General features: G+C 37.8%; 1 protein-coding gene across 1 annotated transcript in view; it reads right to left on the bottom strand.

Annotated features, from left to right (window-relative positions):
• Positions 1–23,364, bottom strand: part of DYNC2LI1 (dynein, cytoplasmic 2, light intermediate chain 1) — a 36,555-nt gene extending 13,191 nt beyond the window's left edge. Inside the window, exons 1-8 of the mRNA XM_011978198.1 lie at positions 23,267–23,364; positions 20,557–20,674; positions 13,964–13,998; positions 10,394–10,463; positions 7,922–8,010; positions 2,963–3,149; positions 1,650–1,718; positions 797–874 (exon numbers count right to left, since the gene is read on the bottom strand). Coding sequence (XP_011833588.1) covers positions 797–874; positions 1,650–1,718; positions 2,963–3,149; positions 7,922–8,010; positions 10,394–10,463; positions 13,964–13,998; positions 20,557–20,674; positions 23,267–23,274 — 654 coding nt within the window. The 5' untranslated portion in view covers positions 23,275–23,364. The remainder of the gene's footprint in view (positions 1–796; positions 875–1,649; positions 1,719–2,962; positions 3,150–7,921; positions 8,011–10,393; positions 10,464–13,963; positions 13,999–20,556; positions 20,675–23,266) is intronic.
• Between the last annotated feature and the right edge of the window lie 564 nt (positions 23,365–23,928).

The following is a 23,928-nucleotide window of genomic DNA, read 5'->3' as shown; positions in this document are numbered from 1 at the left end:
AGGTTGCAGTGAGCCAAGACAACACTATTGCACTCCAGCCTGGGTGACGGAGTGAGACTATCTCAAAAAAAAAAAAAAGTTGTGATATTTTATAGCATTAAAGGACATTTAGTGAAGTTTAGTCCTGCTATGGGAGATAATAACAGTGATTATAAAAACCAACATTTATTGAGTAATATTCTATTCTAGGCCCTGTGCTAAGCATTTCACACATACTCCCTCTTTGAATCCTCAAAACAACCCTATGAAGAAGATACTATTTTTCTCCATTTTACCCTGGAGAACAATGAGGCTTAAGTGAAATTAAGTGACTCGCCTAAGATCACACGTCTAATAAATGGTCACCGTGAGATTCGAACCCAGGGCACATGACTTCAGATTTCATGTTTTTAACTTTTACAACAAACAGTACTTTTTAAAAGAGCCCTCATCCCCCGTACACACACTGTTAGAGTTATTTTTTGTTTTTCTTTTAAGGGAATACAGATTCTAATTCTTAAGGGGATACCAAAAATGAAAAAATAGATAATCAACTTGTCTCTTTAAACTTGGTTGGGATTTATGGATATAAACAATTTAGAACTTTTGTTCCAAAGAAGGGGGAGACCAACTAGTAGCACATGTTCAACAGATGCACTATCAAACGCTCTGTACGGAGAGGTCTTCAGCAGTGGGAGAGCAATGGGACCATGTGCATTAGCAAAAGCATTTATTCCTCGTAGTTGTGCATCAAGTTGCTAATTTCCCCAAATTTGGTACTGTCCATTCAAGCCCGAAGGACAAGAAATGTACGAACCATTAATGATGCTCCATAATAATGTGCAACAAATCGAAGTGTCTTGCATATTACTTTTCTCTTCTCAGACTCAAAATCCTGTAGAAATATGTTATTAAAAAAAGTCAAGATAACCAAATATCTATAGCAGGAAGATTCAAATTATTAAATGTAGAAACAGATTATTTCTTATTTTTTTAAACTCACCTTCAGGAATAGTATTCCATTACCTTGATATTTGTTTCATAGAGAATTGAACAATAGCTGCAGCCTTCTTAGAGCTTCAGCTATCAGATCTTTCTTTGTTTAAATACTTAGCTCAACAGAATTTAGATATAAGCGCACATTTCATAGTGTGGAATACCCTAACGATTCTCTGACAAGCAAAGATAAGAAGGAACTAATTTTCTACTTTCTTCAATTTAAAAGTTGAGAAGTAAGTCCTATTCCCCAGTGACTGGGTTGAAGACTTTTTTTTTTTTTTTTTAAGAGACAGTGTCTCACTGTGTAACCCAGGCTGGACGTACAGTGGTGTGACTACAGCTCACTGTAACCTCAAATTCCTGGGCTCAAGTGATCCTCCCCCTTCAGCCTCCCAAAGTGCTGGGACTTTTTAAAAGTGGCATAAACCACTGTGCCCAGCAGGATTCGTTTTCTAAATCTGCCTTATCCCCATTCTAATCACTGCATTTATTTTCTTTACCTATGTTTTTCTGTCCCAACTATGTCTTTTCCGAAATCTTTAAGATGTATGACTTACTAATCTATTCCTTCAATAATTATTTTTCTTATGTTGACATTATTTTTGTACCTCCCTCATAAAAAGCACAGCCATGTATGTACAACAAACTCAGCTAGAAGTGGAAGAGCTTACCTGAAAAATATCATATTTACTTCCAATTATGACCAGAGGTACTGGAAATGGGTCAATTAATTCACGATCCTGTTTAATAAACATATTTCATTGATTTATTATAATTCTTTAATGCTAGGTGCTTAGCAATTTCTATTTACTTCCAAAACCATTCCATTTTCAGTCTCTTCATAGATGTTTACTTAATTTGCTTGACATAGAATTTGTTCCAATATTTAACTTTCACTTCCTAAGCTATATTTCATAAGTGTAAAACTAGAAATGGCAATTCCCTAAATTACTATGACATTTATTATTTTCCTTTTTCTACCCTTTTATTTCCTTATATATTACCTTCCTGGTTTTTTTTTCTATTTTATGTTAACTGTTTGTTGGAATAGCATTTATCCATCATAGATTTGTTTTGTTTCATTATTTCCTATGTAAAACACTTTCTTCCTTTTTTTTTTTTTTTTTTGAGGAGGAGTCTCACTCTGTCGTCAGGCTGGAGTGCAGTGGTGCGATCTTGGCTCACTGCAACTTCCGCTTCCCAGGTTCAAGCGATTCTCATGCCTCAGCCTCCTGAGTAGCTGGGACTATAGGCACACACCATCACACCCGGCTAATTTTAGTATTTTTAGTAGAGATGGGGTTTCACCATGTTGGCCAGGATGGCCTTGATCTCTTGACGTCGTGATCTGCCCGCCTCAGCCTCCCAAAGTGCTGGGATTGTAAGCATGAGCCACCGCACCTGGCTACACTTTCTTATAAACTCTGGATAATATAAAATGCTGCTCTTAGTTTTCCAGATGCTGATATTTATGATTGTATTTGAGGAACCTGTGTTACTATCATAGCAACTTTATAATATAATTAGCTGTCAGGATAAAAAGATCCTGAATAAGTGATAGAAACAAATGAATGTAAAATACAGAGTGATGGTGAAGGCTATTAAAACTCTACCTCTTGCTTAAAGTTGTAGCGTCATCTAGTCTTTCTCAGGTGACTTTTGTACAATCTGGCTTTTTATCTTCATTTTTACAGAGATTATAAAATCAATATCAAACCACTACTTTAAAACTCTATTTCTCTGATTGGTGTAATATGCCATAACAATCACAGAAGATGTCTAACAAGAAGATATAAGGAATCTTCTTTCTTGTTTTGTTCTTACTGAGGTTTTAATAAATTGCTGTAATTTTCCAGTAAGCAGGTTCATCTACATCAAATGAATTTCAAGTCATGCCTAAAAATCTAAAGAAGTTGTTTGTGATGTTATCATTAACTATATACGGGACTAAGGAGTCCAGTAATAATCCCAAACAGCAACTCACAGGATGATCCTTCTGCATATTATTCCAGATCTTCTGTCTCATTTCAGAAACTGCTTTAGGATTTGTCTTTCCCAGTTTCATTATCACTTTGTCTACATGGCTTTTTGTGGCTTGCAAAAGATTTTCCATGGTGGGCCAAAGATCATTAGGTTTTGAAAGATCCAGAACGAGAACAAGAGAAAACGTCCTAAAGAAATAAAAACATTTTTCAAAAAAGACTCAAAATAATTACCATTTTGAAACCCTAATGTACTGAAATTTATCAAAGAATAACGAAAATATACCTTAAAGGGGGGAAAAAAACCCCATAGCATTATTCTAAGACCCCAAAACACAAAACAAAACAAAAAACAAAAAACCAAAGTCATAGTCTTATTTATTCCAATACTTTCCTCTAGTGATATTTAAGTGCTACAATAGTGGAACTAAGTTTCTGTTCGAACTAAAAGTAGTTTAGTTCAAAGAGAGAAGCTGCAAGCATTTGAGCCGACAATGCCATGTTTACATCCAGTTTTACTGTGTGCTCCAAAAAAGGGAAGCAAAAATAATAAAAGAAGCAAAAACAATAACACAATAATCAGGTAAAGAAGAAGAAAATAGATTTATGGGTGGACCTTGCTAGGGAACTACCTAGTTAATCTCCACAATAACCCTCTCCAGAAGATGTTATAATGCCCATTTCATAGATTAGAAGAAGTCTAAGGTGCAGATTTACATAATTTGTAAACTGTAGAACTGGTATTTAGATCCAAAGTTACATGTTTTTCTGCAATAACATTCTGTCTCTCTGAAAGCACACTCCTGACCACCAGATACACCACCACCATCACCATATGCACTTGTATTCTGTTCATGCACATCAAACATAAACCTAAACTCAGCAACGAAAACAAACATTCCCGTTCAAAAATGGGCAAAGAGGCCAGGGATGGTGGCTCATGTCTGTAATTCTAGAGCTTTGGAAAGCTAAGGCAGGAGGATCGCTTGAGGCCAGGAGTTCAAGACCAGCCTGGGCAACATAGCGAGACCCCATCTCAACTACATTTAAAAAAAAAAAAAAAAAGACAAAAGACTCAAACAGACATTTCTCCAGAGAAGGTATACAGATGGCCAATTAACACATGAAAAGATGTCCAACTTCCTATCCATTAGGCTAGCTACTATCAAACATTTTTTTTTTTTTTTTGGTGGAGGAGTCTCTATCGTCCAGGCTGGAGTACACTGGTATAATTTCAGCTCACTGCAACCTCTGCCTCCTGGGTTCAAGCGATTCTCCTGCCTCTGCCTCTCGAGTAGCTGGGGTTACAGGCGTGCACTACCACGTCCGGTTAATTTTCATATTTTTAGTAGAGACGGGGTTTCACCATGTTGCCCAGGCTGGTCTCGAACTCCTGACCTCAGGTGATCCACTCACCTGAGCCTCCCAAAGTGTTGGGATTACAGGTGTGAACCACCGCTCCTGGCCTAAAACATTTTTCTAAATGAGAAAATAACAAGTATTAGTGAGGATACAGAGAAATTAGAACCCCTGTACATTGCTTATGGGAATGTAAAATGGTGCAGCCGCTGTGGAAAATAGTATAGTGATTCCTCAAAAAATTCACCATAGAATTACCAGATGATCCAGCAATTCCACTTCTGAGTCTATACCCAAAAGAACTGAAGGAAGAGATTTAAACAGATAGTGTACACAGTGTTCATACCAGCATTACTCACAATAGTCAAAAGATGGAAACAACCCAAATGTTCCTGCATGGATTAATGGATAACTAACTTGTGGTTATTTGTTTACACAATGGAACATTATTTAGCCTTAGAAGTGAGGGAAATCCTAACACATACTACAACATGGACGAACCCTGAAGACATTATGCTATATGATACAAATAAATAACAAAAGGACAAATAATGAATGATTTCATTTATATGAGGTACTGGAGTGGTCAAATTCATAGAGACAGGCAGTAGGGATGAGGGTTGCCAGGAGCTGGGGAGGGAAAAATAAGGAGTTACTGTTTAATAGGTAAAGAGTTTCAGTTCGAGAAGATTAAAAAGTTCTGGAGATGGATGGTGATGAGAATATACTTAATGTTACTGAACTGCACAGTTAAAAATGACTAAAATTTTATGCTATGCATATTTTACCACAATAAAAACTAAACATATATAAATCTAGGAGTATTTTAAAAAATGGTTACAGTAAGTATGTAGAACCATAATCCTTGATGGTTTAGGATTATCTCCAATATAACCAATATATCCTTGATCAATACAGCAAACATTCTGCTAGAAGACATAGCACAAAATTATAATGTTATTTAATTATTTTGTTTAGTTCAAGTAAACAGGCTATTTTGTATAATTCAAGCAAAACAGTAACAATTCTGTTGATCTAAATTCAGAAAGTGGTCTTTTATACATTAATTATCAAATTTTCTAAAAATTATTGCGTTATTACATGGTCTAGGCAATTATATTTATGTCATTTTAATAAGCTCATAAACAGTTTTGCTTAACTGTAAAAATAATATACACATTTTTAATTGTACTAATTTTATTTTTAGGGTTTTGGTATGGTTATGTTTCAACTATGATTTAACATTTTTTCATTGTGATGAAATGGATATAACGTAAAATTTATTATTTTTTTCAAGTGAAAAATTATTTTAAGTGAAAGAAAACTAAATTACTCAAATTTTTCTAAGATTAAAATTTTTGTTTACAGTATATTTGGAAATACTTTTGTTACTTTTTACCTATTTCATAGCAAATGATAGCCCCCAATTTTTTTTTAATAAACTCTTAAAACAGAGATTCAGACTACAGGAAATGTTCTATTACCAATTGTCTGAAGTCTGTGGAAATGTTCAATGCATTTATAATTCTATAAGCGGTTATTTCAGAGATAAACAGTATCTAACAGTATTTGGCAATATTGTTTTCTCAAGTTGTGGGACTTCATCCAACACAAGGAAATTATGTGTCAAACGAATTCCAGTCAAAAACACTTTGAGATTAGCAACCACATGAAGAATGAAATGTTTTCCATGAATTATTTAACCACTCAGCAACCTACTTTAGACCCAAGCCTACGGCTCCCTTTCCCTCTGTTGATCATAACCCTGACCCTTCCTCTTTCCTAAAGCAGGTCCCAGCTGTCCTGGGGCTCCAGGGAAAGGAAGACCAAGACCTCACAAATGAGGTATTAACCCTCGGGATGATCTGGCTTCCTGCAGAACCTAGAATTTCCACAATCCCAGCAGGCCAAAACCTTTTGGGCTTTGAGAAGGGGAGAGAGGTAATATAACAAATCAGCTGAATAGGAGCCAACTTCTGACCCAGGTAAGAGCCAGCTACTGTATTTTCACCCTTTCAGCCTCTGGCCACTCTAACTGGAAGCTCCTCCTCCCCTTACTATCTCCCTCTCTCTCTCTCTCTCTTTTTTAAAGAGACAATGTCTCACTCTGTCACTCAGGCTGGAGTACAGTGGTATGATCATAGCTTACTGCAGCCTCAAACTCCCTGACTCATGCAATCCTCCTGCCTCAGCCGCCTGTGTAGCTGGGACTACAGAGGCAGGCTATGATGCCTAGCTAATTTTATTTTTTAACTTTTTTGTAGAGATGGGGTCTCACTATGTTGCCCAGGCTGGTCTTGAACTCCAGACCTCAAGTGATCCTCTAGCTTTGGCCTCTCAAAGTGCTGAGATTACAGGCCTGAGTCACCGCACCTGGCCCCTCACCATCTCTTCTCAACCACACCACTAGGCACTATTCCCAGGCAGCTTCACTTATTTGTCTCCATTAAAGAGAGACAAATGAAAAACTATCTAACTGTAAAATTCCATGTTTCTGAAAAATAATATCATAGGGAAAAGTGTTTAAAAGTGGAAAAGCAAGATCTAAATATGTATATAAAATATCCCACACCTGTACAAAGTCTATTTACAGACATTGAAAAGGCTGAAAGAAATACCTCAACATGTTAAAGTGGTTATTTTTTAATGTGATTCTGGTTCCTTTTACTTTCTTTGTGTCTTTCAGTATTTTTACAAGTTTTCTATATGAGCATATATTACTTTTGTAATAAGTGAAAGAAAGTAAATCATATTTCATTAAAAGGAAAAAAAAGACAAAATAAAGCCAACTGTATCCAGCCAGTTCTAGAAAAACAACAGTCCCATTAACAAGAAATAATTCCATCCTCCAAGGAGCTTAATGACCAACATGCAACAACTAATTGTCAAGCCCTTTGTATTTGATCCAGGCAGCAGCAATGTTTTATGTTAAACTCTAAGAACAAAATACTTCAGATTAAAAAAATATGTTTTTCTTAGCTAAGACCAGTTCCCAGGAACATTGTAAGAAATGTCACAATTTTCCACACATTTGGCCAACATGTGGGAGTCACTGTCAGGAAAACATCACTCAAGAGTTTTGAGGTTTCCCCTAAGTTCTATTTCTCTAAGGTCAGCAAACGGAGAGACTTTCTCTCTTCTCTGACATATAGTCTTCCTTTAAATGAAGCTTCAAGGATGTAAATTAGCATTAAATTCAAAGGTAGCTTATAATACTCAGCTGAAGAAAAAAACTCAGAGCCGAATTAACTCATACTGAGATGGATAATGGAAAGAATTAAGCTTTTCAAATTTATTTTTACAAAATGAATTCATTGCCCAAGTGTAATTTGATGTATTTTTTTTGTGTGTGTCTGTTTTCAGCTTGGAAAATATGTTACTAGGAGGAATGTCAGCTATCTCAGTTCAGCACAGGCCAAAATCTTGGTTCTTTTAAAACTTCTTTGAAAGCATTACAATTTAGGCATTTAGAAAGGAAGTGGGCATAAGCCGTCAGCAGCATAAAACTGTGCCCCAAAATTCTGACTGAGAAAAGCCAACTCATATTTCTCCTAGGGACACTCCTGTGTACTTACAGCTTTTCCTGGAGCTGGCTCACTTACCGTAAGGTGTCACTTGTGATGGGTACGCTGATTAAGTCCAATAAAGAGGTTCCTCCACCCAGTTCCCAAAAGTGAGCGATATCTTTTGGCTGAAAAACAAAAATTTTTGATTTTTTGAATTTTAAGTACTTCTTACATGTCATTAGCACTTGCCAGTAATAATTATACATATAAAATATTGTAGTCTTTAATCAACCCTTTCTTGGCAGTCAAAATTTTTTCCTTTATTCCATCCCTCAAAATGCACCAAAGCACCTATTTTTAAAGAAAAATGATGAAATATTCAGAATTGTCTATATGTGTACACAAATGCCTTAATTCTAGTAATACAATAAACAGTGTGTCAATCTTGTAAATAACATATGTGGCATACACTTACGCAGATTTTAGATGAAAATTAACCCGTTGAGCAAATTTGGTATTATTTTTTGGAAAACATTTATAATTCTAGACAGAAATAAAACAGGTGAATAGGAAAACATTCCTGTTTAGGAAGACAGAAGCTCGCAGAATGAATTAGACACACGTAAGGCATAAAGAAAAGGGACGAACAAATGGCAGTCCTGGCTGCGGATCAAGATTACTTGAGCAAAAGTATAAGCAGACGATTTGTTCCTGATTCCTGTGGAGAATCTGACAGGCTACCACTGACAATAACACATGGTAGGTGGGGGAACAAGAGATCAAACAATAGCTTCTCTTTTTTATAGGACCCTCAAAATAATAGGAAACTGACAGGGCTAGGCAGCCAAGAAGTTCAGAAATAAGATCATCTAGGGTTGGGTGCAGTGGTTCACACCTGTAAACCCCAACACTTTGGGAGACCAAGGCTGGAGGATCACTTGAAGCCAGGAGTTCAAGGTCAGTCTGGCCAACACAGTGAGACTCCATCACTATAAACAATCTTTTTAAATTAGCTGAGTGTGGTGGTGCATGCTTGTAGTGAATTTGTGGGGACAGTTTACTTGGGAGGTTAATGCGGGAGGATTCTTTGAGCCCAGGAGTTTGAGGCTGCCATGAGCTATGATCCTGCCACTGTACTCCAGCCTGGGTGACAGAGTGAGACCTTGTCTCAGAAAGAAAAAGAAAAGAAAAGAAATAGGACCATCTATTCCATAAGACGTTCCTAGATTGTTGGCTAATGGCATTTCTGCTTCTGTCCTGACACTGAAGACCCTTCAGGTCACTGAAATTGTGTGAGGAGCTGACAAAATACTTCTATTTAGGACTCTTAGGGAATTAAATCTGAGAAAGATATGATGCTTCCAGAATGAATATGGAAATATCCCACTTGATAGTACAAAGTTTAGGAAAAAAAAAATCACACAAGTTTTTATGTATCTACTCCCATGAACCTGGAAGAGACAGAATGTCAATAAAATAAGTTTTAGATGAATATATATTATTTTGGATTTTTGACAAAATTTCATTTTGCAATCTCTACAATTGTTTGGCTGTTCATATCTGAATCATTAATTTTTGTGGGGAAAATAATTATTCACTGGAAAATCTCCCTCAATTCACAATTTGATAAAGGGAAGTTTTTAGAGCTCTTCTCAATGGTTAAGCTTATGAGAGCTGTCTCCAAGTTTCCAATGAAAAGCATAATTACATTTCTAGGCTTATTACTCGTGTCAAAATTCAAGTGAGTCACAAAAATGAAGTTCTCCTGTACCTCCATATATTATGTTTTTTTCTTTAAATTTCAGTTTTAATAACCCACTTTCGTTGGTGAATCCTGGAAGCAACGATAGGAAGTTTTATCTCTTTATATACTGTCTACTAATGAGCAAACATTTGGACTAAGTCAGTGTATAAAAATGTGCCTTTGTTAGGGGAGTAGCGGGATGCTCCATTCTAGATTGTCCTTCTACACACTTAACTTTATTTAAGAAATGACCTCTTTTCAGGTGACAACTCCAAAAAGATTCTATTTAGGAATTCCCCACCCCTCCCCCCGCCAACATATACTATAAACCCTCCTTCTATCCTGAAGAGTTTATAATGTTCCTCTAAAGAGACATTAAAACAAGTGAAAATAGGATGATAATCAAGTAGAGCATACGATCTCAACTGGTACTATCAACTTCAAGATGCATTTTTAAATGCTAGTAATTTAGATTTTAAACAGTATATTTTCATAAATATTCCACAGGTCAAACCTATATTTTAGCAGATTTTTGAGAGACCGAAAGTAACTCACAACACTATTCTCATGAACTGTACAATAAAGTTAAAAAGGTATCTTATTATAGCATTTTAAGACATAATACATGAGAAGGCTAAAATCTTTTCACAGTTTGGGTTGGCTTCTATCTGCCACACTGCATTTCAAGTTTAATGGCAGACAGCTATGAAGTGTACAACTGGGTATGTTTATTGATTACAGGTAAGACGGAAAATGTAAAACAAAGTTAGCAGTATTACTTTCCCATCTATGGACATAGCAATATCACTTTAAAAGACACTTACTGTGTTGTGCCCTTTTGCTCTTCTTCCATATGTATATTCCAAAGCTAAGGTTGGTTTTGGTGGCTCATCTCTGTAAAATAAAGGCAGATAGTATCATCATTGTAGGTGGTATTAGTTTTTTATGCTACCATCTTACCTGATGCATTTTTCCTTCCTCTTAAAAACTTTATTAGTAGAGAAGTTACCTTGTATAATATCATTGAGATAAATTATATATACAAAAGAAATAAACCTGCAAAACACCATCTTAGTGGATTTTAACGGCGCATGCATAATGTGGTAGCCCCTAAAGGCACTGCTGGGGCACGTAGAGAATGAGTTGAGGCTAGCAGTGTGGATGGCCATGCTGGGCACAAGATCTCCACATCCAGGCCATGCAGGAAGCACTGACACTGGGTTTTTTTTTTTTTTTTGAGACGGAGTCTTGCCCAGGCTGGAGTGCAGTGGCGTGATCTCGGCTCACTGCAAGCTCTGCCTCCCAGGTGCACATCATTCTCCTGCTTTTTTGTATTTTTAGTAGAGACGGGGTTTCACTATGTTAGCTAGGATGCCCTCGATCTCCTGACCTCATGATCCATCCGCTTGGCCTCCCAAAGTGACACTGGGTTTATATTCAGCCATGATGTGAGGGGCTAGGAATCTAACGACTGTCACATTACAACATCAATGCAAGACTTGGCCAGGCATGGTGGCTCATGCCTGTAACCCTAGCACTTTGGGAGGCTGAGGCAGGTAAATTGCTTTAGTCCACAAGTTCAAGACTAGCCTGGGCAACATGGCAAAACTCTGTCTCTACAAAAAAGGGTAGTACATGCCTGTAGTCCCAACTACTCAGGAGGCCGAGGTGACAGAATCACTTGAGCCTGGGAGGTTGAGGCTGCAATAAGCCAAGATCATGCCACTGCACTCCAGCCTGGGTGACAGAGAGAGACCCTGTCTCAAGAAAACAAAAACAATGCAAGACTTTAATGCAGTTCTCTAGCAGTTCTTTATCTTAAATCACAGCTCAAATACAGGCATCATTTAGATAGTGATAGTTAATAAATTATATCAACAAGTCCTTAAAATCAGTAATGATTAGGAAAATATTAAAACAATTTGTTGAATTATTTATACTATAGCTTATATTGCTGGTAAGCAGTTTTATGGTGTATATATATATTTAACTTTTTATTATGGTAAAGAACACATAAAATAAAATTTATCTTACCTATTTTTAAGTGTACAATTCAGTAATATTGAGAACTTTTCCATCTCACACAACTGAAACTCCATATCCATTAAACAACTTCTCGTTTTCCCTTCCCCCAGTTCTTAGTAACCACCATTCTTTTTGTTTCTATGAGTTTGATTATTCTAGATATATAAGTGGAATCATACTATATATATATACACACACATATGTATTTTTGTTTTTTTTTTTTTTTGCAGTGGCACGATCTTGGCTCACTGCAACCTCTCCCTCCCAGGTTCAAGTGATTCCCGTGCCTCAGTCTCCCAAGGAGCTGGGATTACAGGGGCCCACCACCATGCTTGCCTAATTTTTTTATTTTTAGTAGAGATGAGGTTTCACTATGTTGGTCAGGCTGATCTCGAACTCCTGACCTCAAGTGATCTGCCCGCCTTGGCCTCTCAGAATGCTGGGATTACAGGTGTGAGCCACCACACCCAGCCCAATACTTGTTTTTTCTGTTTCTGGCTTATTTCACTTAGCATAATGACCTCAAGCTTCATCCAAGTTGTAGCATGTGACAGAATTTCCTTCCTTTTTAAGGCCAAATTATATTGGTACATATCTTTATTTTACTTTGTTATTTTATTTTATTGAGACAGGGTCTCACTCTGTCATGCAGGCTAGAATGCAGTGGCGTGATCACAGCTCACTGCAGCCTCAACCTCTCAGGCTCAAGTAATCCTCCCACCTCAGCTTCCTGAGTAGCTGAGACTACAGGTGTGCACCACCACGCCCAGCTAATTTTTGTATCTTTCGGTACAGATGAGTTCTCACTATGTTGGCCAGGCTGGTCTTGAACTCCTGAGTTCAAGAGATCCGCTTGCCTTGCCCTCCCAAAGTGCTAGGATTACAGGCATGAGCCACTGCGCCCGACCCCATATCTATCCTCAGATTGGAGAAGAAAGAGAAATGATTTTTAAATTTGTGACTTACATAATTATGTTTATTAAATATTTTGAATATCACCCCTGCATATATCTTTTGAATACATTATATAGAGAGTAATGTTTGGTTATATTTTCTGAAAGATAGAAATTTTATCAAGCAAAATGCTACTTTTAAGACAAAATTTATAAGATCTGATATTTAACCTATAGTTTAGAAAATTAACCTTTTCCTAAGTAGACTATTGAGGAATTGAAATTAATACTTTTCAGGGCTGGGCGTGGTGGCTCACGCCTGTAATCCCAGTACTTTGGGAGGCCGAGGCAGGTGGATCACCTGAGGTTGTGAGTTCAAGACCAGCCTGACCAACATGAATAAACCCTGTCTCTACTAAAAATACAAAATTAGCTGGGTGTGGTGGCACATGCCTGTAATCCCAGCTACTCGAGAGGCTGAGGCAGGAAAATCGCTTGAACCCAGGAGGCAGACGTCGCGGTGAGCCGAGATGGCACCATTGCACTCCAGCCTGGGCAACAAGAGCGAAACTCCGTCTCAAAAAAAAAAGAAAGAAATTAATACTTTTCAACTCAATGTACTATTTTGTAGTATTTTATCCTAAGCTGGTGTTGTATTAGATGATCTGTTTATGACAGGAAACATCTAAATGTGGTCTAAAAAGACCCATGATTCCTGGAGATGGAAAGATAAAACAGGTGTTACTGTTGATAGTTCCTCTGAGAAACAATATTGTTGGTGAAAGGAATTACACCAAAGCAGGAATTTATTATTTGTATCCTTTAATAATATTTTTCAAATGAGTGATGTTTCTTTAATGTGACCTTAACACCAAATTCCATCTCTTTTGATGATTTTTGGAGAAGTTATAAGATATATGTATTCAAATGAAGGGAACAGAGAAATATCTTCCAAAAATGATTGAAGACTTTCTTCATCAGCTTCCTGCAACATCTACCAATCATAATCCTGAATCTTAATCTGACGGCCTGCTTCTACAGCATACGTTAGCAAATATATAAAAGAAATGATAAAATATCCAGTTTGAGGGCCAACACTGTGCTTCAAAAATGTATCCCTGAGCAACTAAAGCTTACAATGAATGTTCAAATAACTGTAGATTAGGTAGAATAAAAATAATTTAAATACCAGAGTAGCATAGCCTAAAAGAGGGTAAATACTATTATAGGCTGGGTCATTACAGTAGCATTTCTCCTTCAAATAGGGAAATCCAGTATTAGTCTCAAATAATTTTTGGCTTATTGTTAGTTTTATCTTTAAAGGCACTCTTAAAGGTTATACTAAGGATTTGCTAAGAATTAAATATTTTGTTTGGGTCTTAAAATCGTTCCCCTTCCTTATGTCTTTTAGATCTAACTTGCCCTGTACAACTAGAATAAGCATAACCGTAGTTTAGAGGTTAACATGACACTTACCTGTCAAGACACCTTAGAATAATAGTAGTCTTTCCCTGGAAATTAAAAAAGAAGGAATACGGTGTTAATGTCATTCATATGTAAAAATTGTATTATTGTTCATAATTGTGACCCAAAATAGATTTTTAATCAATTGAATGATAAATTACCCGGAAACTAAAAACTAGAAACTTTCAGAATTGTTCTGAAGTTTGATAAGTGGAAAAAGTTAACTGTCAACTTTCCATCACAGTGTAACTACACTGCTATTATTATAATTATAAAGTCCCACAGATGACAAATACTAGCAAATCATACCTCACTTAAGTGGTCAACTTGGCAACTGTCTTAAATTTTTTCTCTACTCATCAATGTTAATTACTGGTTAAGCTGATGTTTAGTGTCTTTCAAAATGTTTTAATTCCAATTGTTGAAGTGGAAATAAAGAAAAAGGTAACATACAAATAAAGGATACATTGTAAATATGTTCAAAGTAAGCAATTCAGATACTGCATTAGAGTAATTTGTTTTAAGTCCAGAGGATGTACTTATTACAAGTTCTGTTTATTTTTATTTTATTTTATTTTATTTTTGAGACAGAGTCTCACTCTGTTGCCGAGGCTGGAGTGCAGTGGCATGATCTTGGCTCACTGCAACCTCTGCCTCCTGGGCTCTAGTGATTCTTGTGCCTCACACTCTCGAGTAGCTGGGATTACAGGTGCACGCCACCATGCCTGGGTAATTTTTGTATTTTTAGTAGAGACAGGGTTTTGCCATGGTGGCCAGGCTGGTCTTGAACTCCTGGCCTCATCTGATCTGCCCACCTCAGCCTCCCAAAGTGCTGGGATTACAGGCGTGAGCGACCACGCCCGGTCCCAAGTTTCTTTTTAGGAGTAAGGAAATACAGGTTCTGGCCTAATTCCTACCACTAGTCATGCCACTTAACTTCACAGCTTAGCCAGGGACTAGCTCAGTGGTTTATATCATTTTTTAAAAACAGTAAAACCCTTTTTTTTTTTTTTTTTTTAAACAAAATGCCCCTTGCAAGGAAACAGATAAAAGAGAAACCGCAGGGAGAGCTCCACCCAAGAAAATAATTTGGAAAACTCTGGATTGCCAAAAACACAGAACACTTATTATATGTGTTTTTGTTTTTACTAAAAAACCCATAGTTTTTGACAAAAAAGATAATTATTCCACATTATATCTGGAATATGATCAAATTGAATAAATTTTTTTGTAATGAGATATATTAAAAAATAACTGGAATTGTACAATATAAAAATGCTATTATTGAAGGATGTTTATTGGCTAGTGTTACATCAAACTGAAAAACTAAAAACAACCTACATGTCCCCAATTAGGGGACTGGCTAAATTAATTATGGTAATCCATATAATAGACTAATATACAGCCATTAGGAATGACAATGTAGAAATATACTTACTGACATAGTAAGACATTCATAATAGATCAGCATGACTCTGTTTTCAATTAAAAAATACTTTTCCTGCTTCCTTGAAGTACACACACACACACACACACACACACAGAAAGAAACACATAAATAAATGTAGAGGGACATCACTATGTTAATAATGATTATTTCTAGCTGATGGATTTGCAGGTAATTAATGTTTTTAAGAAAATCAGGATTTTCTGCCAGGCGTGGTGGCTCACGCCTGTAATCCCAACACTTTGGAAGGCCAAGATGGGTGGATCACGAGGTCAGGAGATCCTGGCTAACATGGTGAAACCCATCTCTACTTAAAATACAAAAAAGTTAGCCGGGTGTGATGGTGGGCACCTGTAGTCCCAGCTACTCTGGAGACTGAGGCAGGAGAATGGCGTGAACCCAGGAGGCGGAGCTTGCAGTGAGCTGAGATCACACCACTGCACTTGAGTCTGGGCAACAGAGCAAGACTCTATCTCAAAACCAAAAAAAAAAGAAGAAAATCAAGATTTTCTAATTTTCCTATACTTGTATCATATGTAGTATGCTGTAAAAGTTTTAAATTAATAAGGGCTACATTACCTAAAAAGTAATGTACTCTACAAGAAAGTAGAATAAGAATTGGAAGGAATTTTAAATAATATCTAGCCAATTTCCTCAAATTTTCATGGTACACTAGTACTGATTTAAATCACTCCTCCCTCTTTTTTTTTTTTTTTTTTTTGAGACAGAGTCTCCCTCTGTTGCTTAGGCTGGAGTGCAGTGGTGCCATATTGGCTTACTGCAACCTCCCCCTCTGGGTTCAAGTGATACTCATGCCTTAGCCTCCGGAGTAGTTGGGATTACCAGTATGCACCACCACGTGCAGCTAATTTTTTGTATTTTTAGCAGAGACGGGGTTTCACTATGTTGACCAGGCTGGTCTTCAACACCTTGGCCTCCCAAGGTGCTGGGATTATAGGCTTGAGCCACCATGCCTGGCCTTAAATCACCTTTATTATAATTTCATATAAATGTATAGTACTATATGGTAACAATTCCAAATTAACATAAACTAATCTGGGAACTGAAATCAAGTTTAAGATTATCATCAAAATTACAACCCAAGATTTAAAAATTCATTAGTACACTGTAGTCCCCTGAGAATGTCGCCATAGTCTTGTAGGTTTCCTAATTCAAGAAACATTGACCTAGTACAAGTTCGCTTAGAGACCAACAAAATGAATCCCATCTTCCCTCCCATTGCCTCAATCACCCCAGATGTCCAGCCCTCTCCACTGACCCATTATCCCTGGAACTCTGAATTTCCTAACTCTCTACACAACCCTTAATCTTGCCCAATAATCCCCTTCTGTCCTCCCTTCCTCTAAAATCCTTCCACTCTATGATTTCAACTCCATGACTGGCAAACTCCCTGATATCTCAGCCTTTTCAGAATATTCTCTCCACCTGTTGGCCTTAACTAAAATATGACTTACCTTGGACCCCTTCCTCTGCAGCCTTGTTAAACGAGGCTATTTATTCTCACTACCTTACATACTTTAGGGTCCTCCTTGTTCCCCAGTGCCACCTACAAACAACTACTCTACCTCCTTCCTCTTGCAAAAACCTCAGAGGCTCATATCAGTTTACCACCAGGGTTGCTGTCATCTCTTCTGGCTCACAATCTCCCTTGCCTTCTCAGCTACTGTCATGAATCTTCTTCACACCCACATGGGTCTTGGCAATCCACCTGACATCCGGACCTCTCAGTGCATTTGCCTCCCAATGGAGGCCTTTTCCCTCACTCTATTTCTGCCACGGTCACTTCCAAGGTTACATCTTGAAGCTTTCCAGTTTCACTGGAAACTGCACTGCTTCCAAAATCACATATACAAACACCACATTCTCTAACCACTACTTCAGGAATCCCCACAGTAATAATTCCTTGGCCTTAGTGAAAGGCTTCAAATGTCCATTGATACCCCTCTTCCCCCAACCAACAGTCGCTCCTACTCCATCAGCCTCTTCCTACCTTCGCTTTTCTCCTTTTCCATCTCAGAGCCCATAGTTTATCATCACAACCATCTCTGGTAAATATCAGCCATGCCCTGAGCTCCCTCACTTTGCATTGTACCCAGCCAGCAAAGACAGCCCCAGGTAATCACCTTCCTCCTCCATGCCTGCACCCATGCAAGTGAGTGATGGTGGAGAAAATCCATGTACGCTGGGCAGACTAGTATCAAACTAACACCCATCATGACAATGGCAGTCAACAATGACTGGCAATGCTGTTACATTCCTCTAGTATGATCTCTCTCCCATTTGTTGGAATATCTGTTTCATACATTTTTCTTGATCATCTTAGAATACTCCACACTCTTCACCTGAATTATTTCTCTTTCCTTACTTCTCACCCTTCAAGCTTTAGCCATCACTCTCTTCAGGAGAATTTCCTAGTCTCCCAACTTTCTGGGGTGAGTAAAGTGCCCTCTCTGTTTTCCACCGTAGCATTTGTCTCATGGTATTGTCATTGTTGGTGTACAAGTCCTGATACACAAGTTCCTTCCCAGTAGAGAATGCCTTTCATTCCTGTTTCCACAGTGTCTAGCAGGATGCTTAGATATAAAAGATGTTCGTTCAATGTCAACCGAATGGATGAACAGCTGGTTGGAAGGAGTAAAGATAAGGCAGCAGGACAGCTGGCTTCTTTGGTAAAGGGTGATTACTATTAATTGAACAACAGAAGCATTAATTGCTTCTCTTTATCTTCCAAAATAACGTTCTCCATGAAGCAGAATCAGATACTTTTTTCTTTCTTTTTTGAAACAAGGTCTCCCTCTGTTGCTCAGGCTAGAGTGCAGTGGCACAATCACAGTGGCTCACTGCAGCCTTGACCTCCTGGGCTCAAGTGATCATCTTGCCTCAGCCTTCCGAGTAGCTGGGACTACATACAGGTGAGCGCCACCACACCTGGCTAATTTTTTTATTTTTATTTTTGTAGACACTGGGTTTTGCCATGTTGAGCAGGTTGGTCTCGAACTCCTGGGCTCAAGCAATCCATCTGCCTCAGCCTCCCAAAAGTCCTGGGATTACAACCATTAGCTACCACACTCAGCAGAATCACAAACTTTTTAAAGAACAATATCCTCAAAAGTTTTAGGTATCTTAAGGGAGTTCCCAAATCATCAGACACAAAATTACTTTTGTTACTAAAAATGAAAAACAGCTTGTATATGCCGCATGTTGCCATCAAGAAAAAGGGGTGGTTTCACAAGTAACAAAAAAACAAACAAAACAAGACAAAAACAGGGTATCATGACTACAAAGGAGTTAAGGATAACTGTTACAGAGAGCGTTAAGAGGATACTAGTAGTGGTATTTTGTATGTGAACATTTGTATGCTGGATTCAGTAACCAGTACCATTAGTAGAAGCCATTCTATCTAATATTCTGTGTACAGAATGTTTTCTGTAATAGAAATTTATTTGTACCATAAGACTAGTACTAGTTATTTACTCATTTATTTAAATCCATGTATGTATCTACATGGCAGAGTAAGATAAAATGTAGGAAACTGTTAATACTACGCCTAATATGAAAATCACACACATCATAATAGTAAACTCATGGAATAACACGTAGCTGGGCACGGTGGCTCACACCTGTAATCCCAGCACTCTGGGAGGCTGAGATGGGCGGATTGCTTGAGTCCAGGAGTTCGAGATCAGCCTGGGCAACGTAGTGAAACCCCATCTCTATTAAAAATACGAAAAATTAGCCGGGCATGGTGGCGCATGCCTGTAATCCCAGTTGTTTGAGGGAAAATCACCTGAGCCAGGGAAGTCAAAGCTGCAGTGCACTGAGATCGCGCCACTGCACTCCAGCCTGGGCAACCAGAGCAAGACCCTGTCTCAAAAAAAAGAAATAATATGTGTTATGTACTATATACTTATATAGTTGGATTAAAATTTTAAAATAGAAATGCTCTATGATAATTTTATTTTAAAGAATTAAGTTGGAATTTTAAAAAGTGGGCCAATATGAAAACTCTGGAAAATAAAGAAATTAAAAACAAAATAAAAACATTAAGTGATTAAAATTTTACTATCCATATTTCTAACTTTTATTAGAATTTTTTATTTACATATTTGTATAATTGGGATCATATCATGTATGACATTTATGTCCTGCTTTTTCAATTCAGATTATATTCTTATATCACTAAAACCTTTTTCATGGTTGTGTAAGTATTTCTCCCAATAAATGTGATCTTAACGTCGTATATAAAACCCCCCAATGGAGGGTGTCCAGTTGTGCAGGGAGGGCCTTCTGGGACTCATCTGGAGACAAGATGGGTGCTCCGGCTGCCTGGGAACTGATGTTACCCAGTGAACATGTAACCTTGCTGATACAGAGTTTAGTTTCTGAAAGCTTCGTATTTGTCAGTGCGCTTAAGTGGAAGCATGTAGCACAGAAAATGAACAGGAATTTGAAACCCACACAGAAATGAGCTAGGGCACTACATGAATTTCAGCATCTTGCATCTGGCAAGTCTTGACCTTTTTGTGTCACCAGCCATTTTGCCTTCCTGGCAGGAACTTTGTGGGCCAGGCAAAGTTGCATGAAGATATGATGCATACGTTCCTGCTCTGTGTGGCCACTTCCAAGCCCTTCTGTACGCTTGGCGAAGGAAAACAGAGACTTATAGCAAGTGGGGAGGGTCTCTTCCTACCAATCAGAGGCCCAATGGAAATGCTGCCATATTTTCCCCACATTTTTCAAAATAATTAATAACCCTGTAACAAATATCACTGACATAGTTCAATTATTCCTTTAATGAGATTTCTAAAAGTAACAATCTAAAATATAAAATTATTAAGATACTGACTTACTGATTTAGAGACTGACTTAGATATTTAAATGAATCCAAGCTTTTATACTCAATTACGGTAGAAGATCTGAATATTTTCAAATCATGAAATAAAAAATAGTTTAAATATATTTTTCTAAATTTATTTACTATTATAGTTTTTCCTAGATTAATAACAAGCACTTTCTAATTCATGCTAAACCAGATTGGTCATCTGGCTGAAGTATCTACATTTTAATCAAAGTATTAAAAGATGTTTTACCAATGGTTGTTAAATCATCACAATAATTGAAAAAAAGAAAGCATTACCCCATTTTTACTGCCAATGAAGAAAACAGATTTTTCTCCAATTTCAGCTCCATCACCTTCACTTCCATTGATTCCTCTTTTTTCCACTTCAGCTTTTGCAATTTCCCAGAGAGTTTCACTACATGAGAGGCAGAAAAAACAAAACTGAGGGAAAAAGAATTCTTTCAAATATTTATTTCAAGCTCAGAGAAATTTTATTTCAGTATAATTTATGAAATAAATGAACATTATTTTCTGAGGAACAATAATCTGGTAAAACATCTGAGGATTAGTTATTCTATGATTTTGTTTTTCTTTTGTTGCTTTGAACTAGTTCTTTGAAAAATGCTGAAACTGATAAGCAGAGCCTTTATCGCCAGGATTTGAGGCTGTCTTATTTGGGGCTTCCCCTAAGGTTCACAGCTGTGTATGTTAGCTTCTCAGACACACATGGAAGTACAATGACTTTTGGGAACATACAACTTGAAAACCACAAACATTTAAGTCACCTAGGAAGATGGGAAAAGTACAAAACCAGTGTATCAAATAATCTTTTCTCCCTGAAACATTTCTTTTCTGTTTTTTAAATTATGTTTTGGGGTAAAAAATCTTTTTTTTTTTTAATATAAAAGTATATGGGAGGCTGAGGCAGGAGGATCACTTGAGATCAGCCCAGGCAATATAGGGAGACCCCATCTCTACAAATAATAATAATAATAATAATAATAATAATAATTAGCATGGGGGACAGATAGCATTAGGAGAAATACCTAATGTAAATGATGAATTAATGGGTGCAGCAAACCAACATGGCACACGTATATATATGTAACAAACCTGCATGTTGTGCACATGCACCCTAGAACTTAAAGTATAAAAAAAGAAAAGAAAAGAAAACAAACAAAAAAAATTGACTGCGGCTGGGAGCGGTGGTTCACAACTGTAATCCCAGCACTTTAGGAGGCCAAGGTGGGTGGATCACTTGAGGTCAGGAGTTCAAGACCAGCCTGGCCAACATGGTAAAACCCCATCTCTACTAAAAATACAAAAAAAAAAAAAAAAAAAAAAAATAGCCAGGTATGGTGGCGGGTGCCTGTAATTCCAGCTACTCAGGAGGCTGAGGCATGAGAATCACTTGAACCCGGGAGGTGGAGGTTGTAGTGAGCCAAGATCGTGCCACTGCACTCCAGCCTGGGCAACAGAGCAAGACTCTGTCTCAAAAAAAAAAAAAAGAAAAGAAATTAGCTGGGTGTGGCAACATGCACTCGTGGTCCCAGCTACTAGGGACGCTGAGGCAGGAGGACTGCCTGAGACCTGGAGGTCGAGGCTGCAGCGAGCATGATCACATCACTGCACTCCAGCCTGGGTGACACAGCAAGACCGTGTCTCAAAAAAAAAAAAACAAAAAAAACTGTAAAGGAAAAAAAACCCCTAAAACCACAAACATTTTGAAAACCATCCTTTCATTCATTTATTTACACAGATACATAACTTTACACAATAAAATCATATATATATTAAAGCCTAAGTGAAAATAGAATATTAAAACTAAAAACTAACCATGGGCAAGACCTGATAGGTCCTAGCCTGATTCTGCTACTTCCTATGTATGTGAACTTGGGAAAATTACCTAACCTCTTTAAGTCCTTCATTCCTTTATTAATTAAATAAATATTTATTGAGGACCTAATATATGCAATTCTCTGTACTATTCCCCAAGCTCAATTGTTTCTCTATCGCTAAAATGCCAATAAATAAGAATACCAGTTTTATAAGATTGTCATAATTGTTAAAATATGTATTTGTTTAGGGCATGGCCTATACAATTACAAAAATTATTGAGGGCTTGTAATTATTACTATTCAAGAACCAGGAATAAAGAAAAAGGGTTAAAACAGGAGTCCTTAAATGTTTGCACTAAAATTCATGCATTTATTTCACAGGTGAGCCTTCAGAATTCAGTTTGGGCCTGTTTGCTCTTCATTTACACAACATTCTTTCAAAACGTGAGGATCTGCTTTCCAAATACCCAGCAGACAGGAGAGACGGAGGTGCTGCAGTCAGCCATGTCACCTGCGGAAATCCTAAGTATAACCATAGCTTTATAACTGTAACCAATTATCCCGTGATGGAAAGCTGACAATTTTCCACACTATCCCAAGGAGAGAAAAAGATTTATCCTGCTCTGTGATGCACTCCCTGACCCCTCTCCCCGACGTGCTTATAAATTGCTGAGAGAAGGTTTAGGAATATCTTGAGAACGGGTAATTAAAATGAATATCATAGAATTGAAGAGCTAGAATATAATTTACAAACCCTCTCCCGTTTCCCCCCTTCAATGTGATGTTATACTTTCCACAATGCCTTCCAAGTTTCCCCTTGCTTATTACTGCGAATCCCCGCAACGGAGGGGAGGCCCTTGCGGTCTAGCTCATCGCCGAATGTCCTGCTCCGGAAGTAGTCTCTGGCCTGCAAGAAACTTTTATTCAATTATTGAATGGGTGGAGTTGCTGATCTTTCCAAATCTCTTACTTTTCTACCTAGGGAACTTTCTTTCCTGTTTGCGGCAGAATCTTTATGCTCAAGGCTGGTTCCTAGGTCCCCGACCACGCAGACCCGGGTGGCAAGCAGACCACCCCCTCAGTCTTCCAACAGCTGGTCCCGCCTGGGCTTCCTCTCGCCAGGAATACTCTCAGCAGCCTTTCCCTCGCAAGCAGAGTTCAGGGAATACCTGGGCATCGTGGCCGGGCTGCCGCAAACGTCACGGGCTCGTAGGAGAGACCAGCCTAGACTCAGGCGGCGAGCGACGCAAGGAGTCTGTGAGTCAGGCCTTCTGGGTTGCCATGGGAGCTACGTCGCGGCCGCGGTTGCGTGGGGGAGAGGGGCATCATGGGAAATGTAGTTCTCAGGAGTCCTGTTCCATCTCATTCTCAGCCTCAAGCCTTAGGACTGCTTTTAGATCCCAAGTTAGTAACCCCTTGTTACCTCCCAGAACGAGATGATAAGGGGTCACAAGCCTGGGATCTAAAAGCAATTGTTTCTGGGCTGGAAACGTTCTTTTATTTTAAAATGTTTTTACTGAGTATCAACTATATGCCAGGGGTTTTTGCTCTCTCTCATCTTTCACCTTTTTCTTCCCAATCGCCATGATTTAGGAATAGACGAGTAACAATCTCTTGAGCTGCTTTCTAGTAATTTACTAGAAGCAAGGAACATTCGCACTTTAAAATTTAAAATAAAGCCTGTAATTTTAATATTTTCCAACTTTCTAGATGCTTAGTTGTTTCAAGTTTTATTCAATAGCACATTGTGTATTTATTAAAAATTAATGAAGCAAGTGCATCTCCTACATACTTTGTTTACTTTATGAATGTAGATTATTTTCTTTTGGAA

Source organism: Mandrillus leucophaeus, unplaced genomic scaffold (assembly GCF_000951045.1).
Source record: "Mandrillus leucophaeus isolate KB7577 unplaced genomic scaffold, Mleu.le_1.0 Scaffold190, whole genome shotgun sequence".
NCBI lineage: Eukaryota > Metazoa > Chordata > Mammalia > Primates > Cercopithecidae > Mandrillus > Mandrillus leucophaeus.
This window is presented reverse-complemented; position numbering and strand designations above follow the sequence as displayed.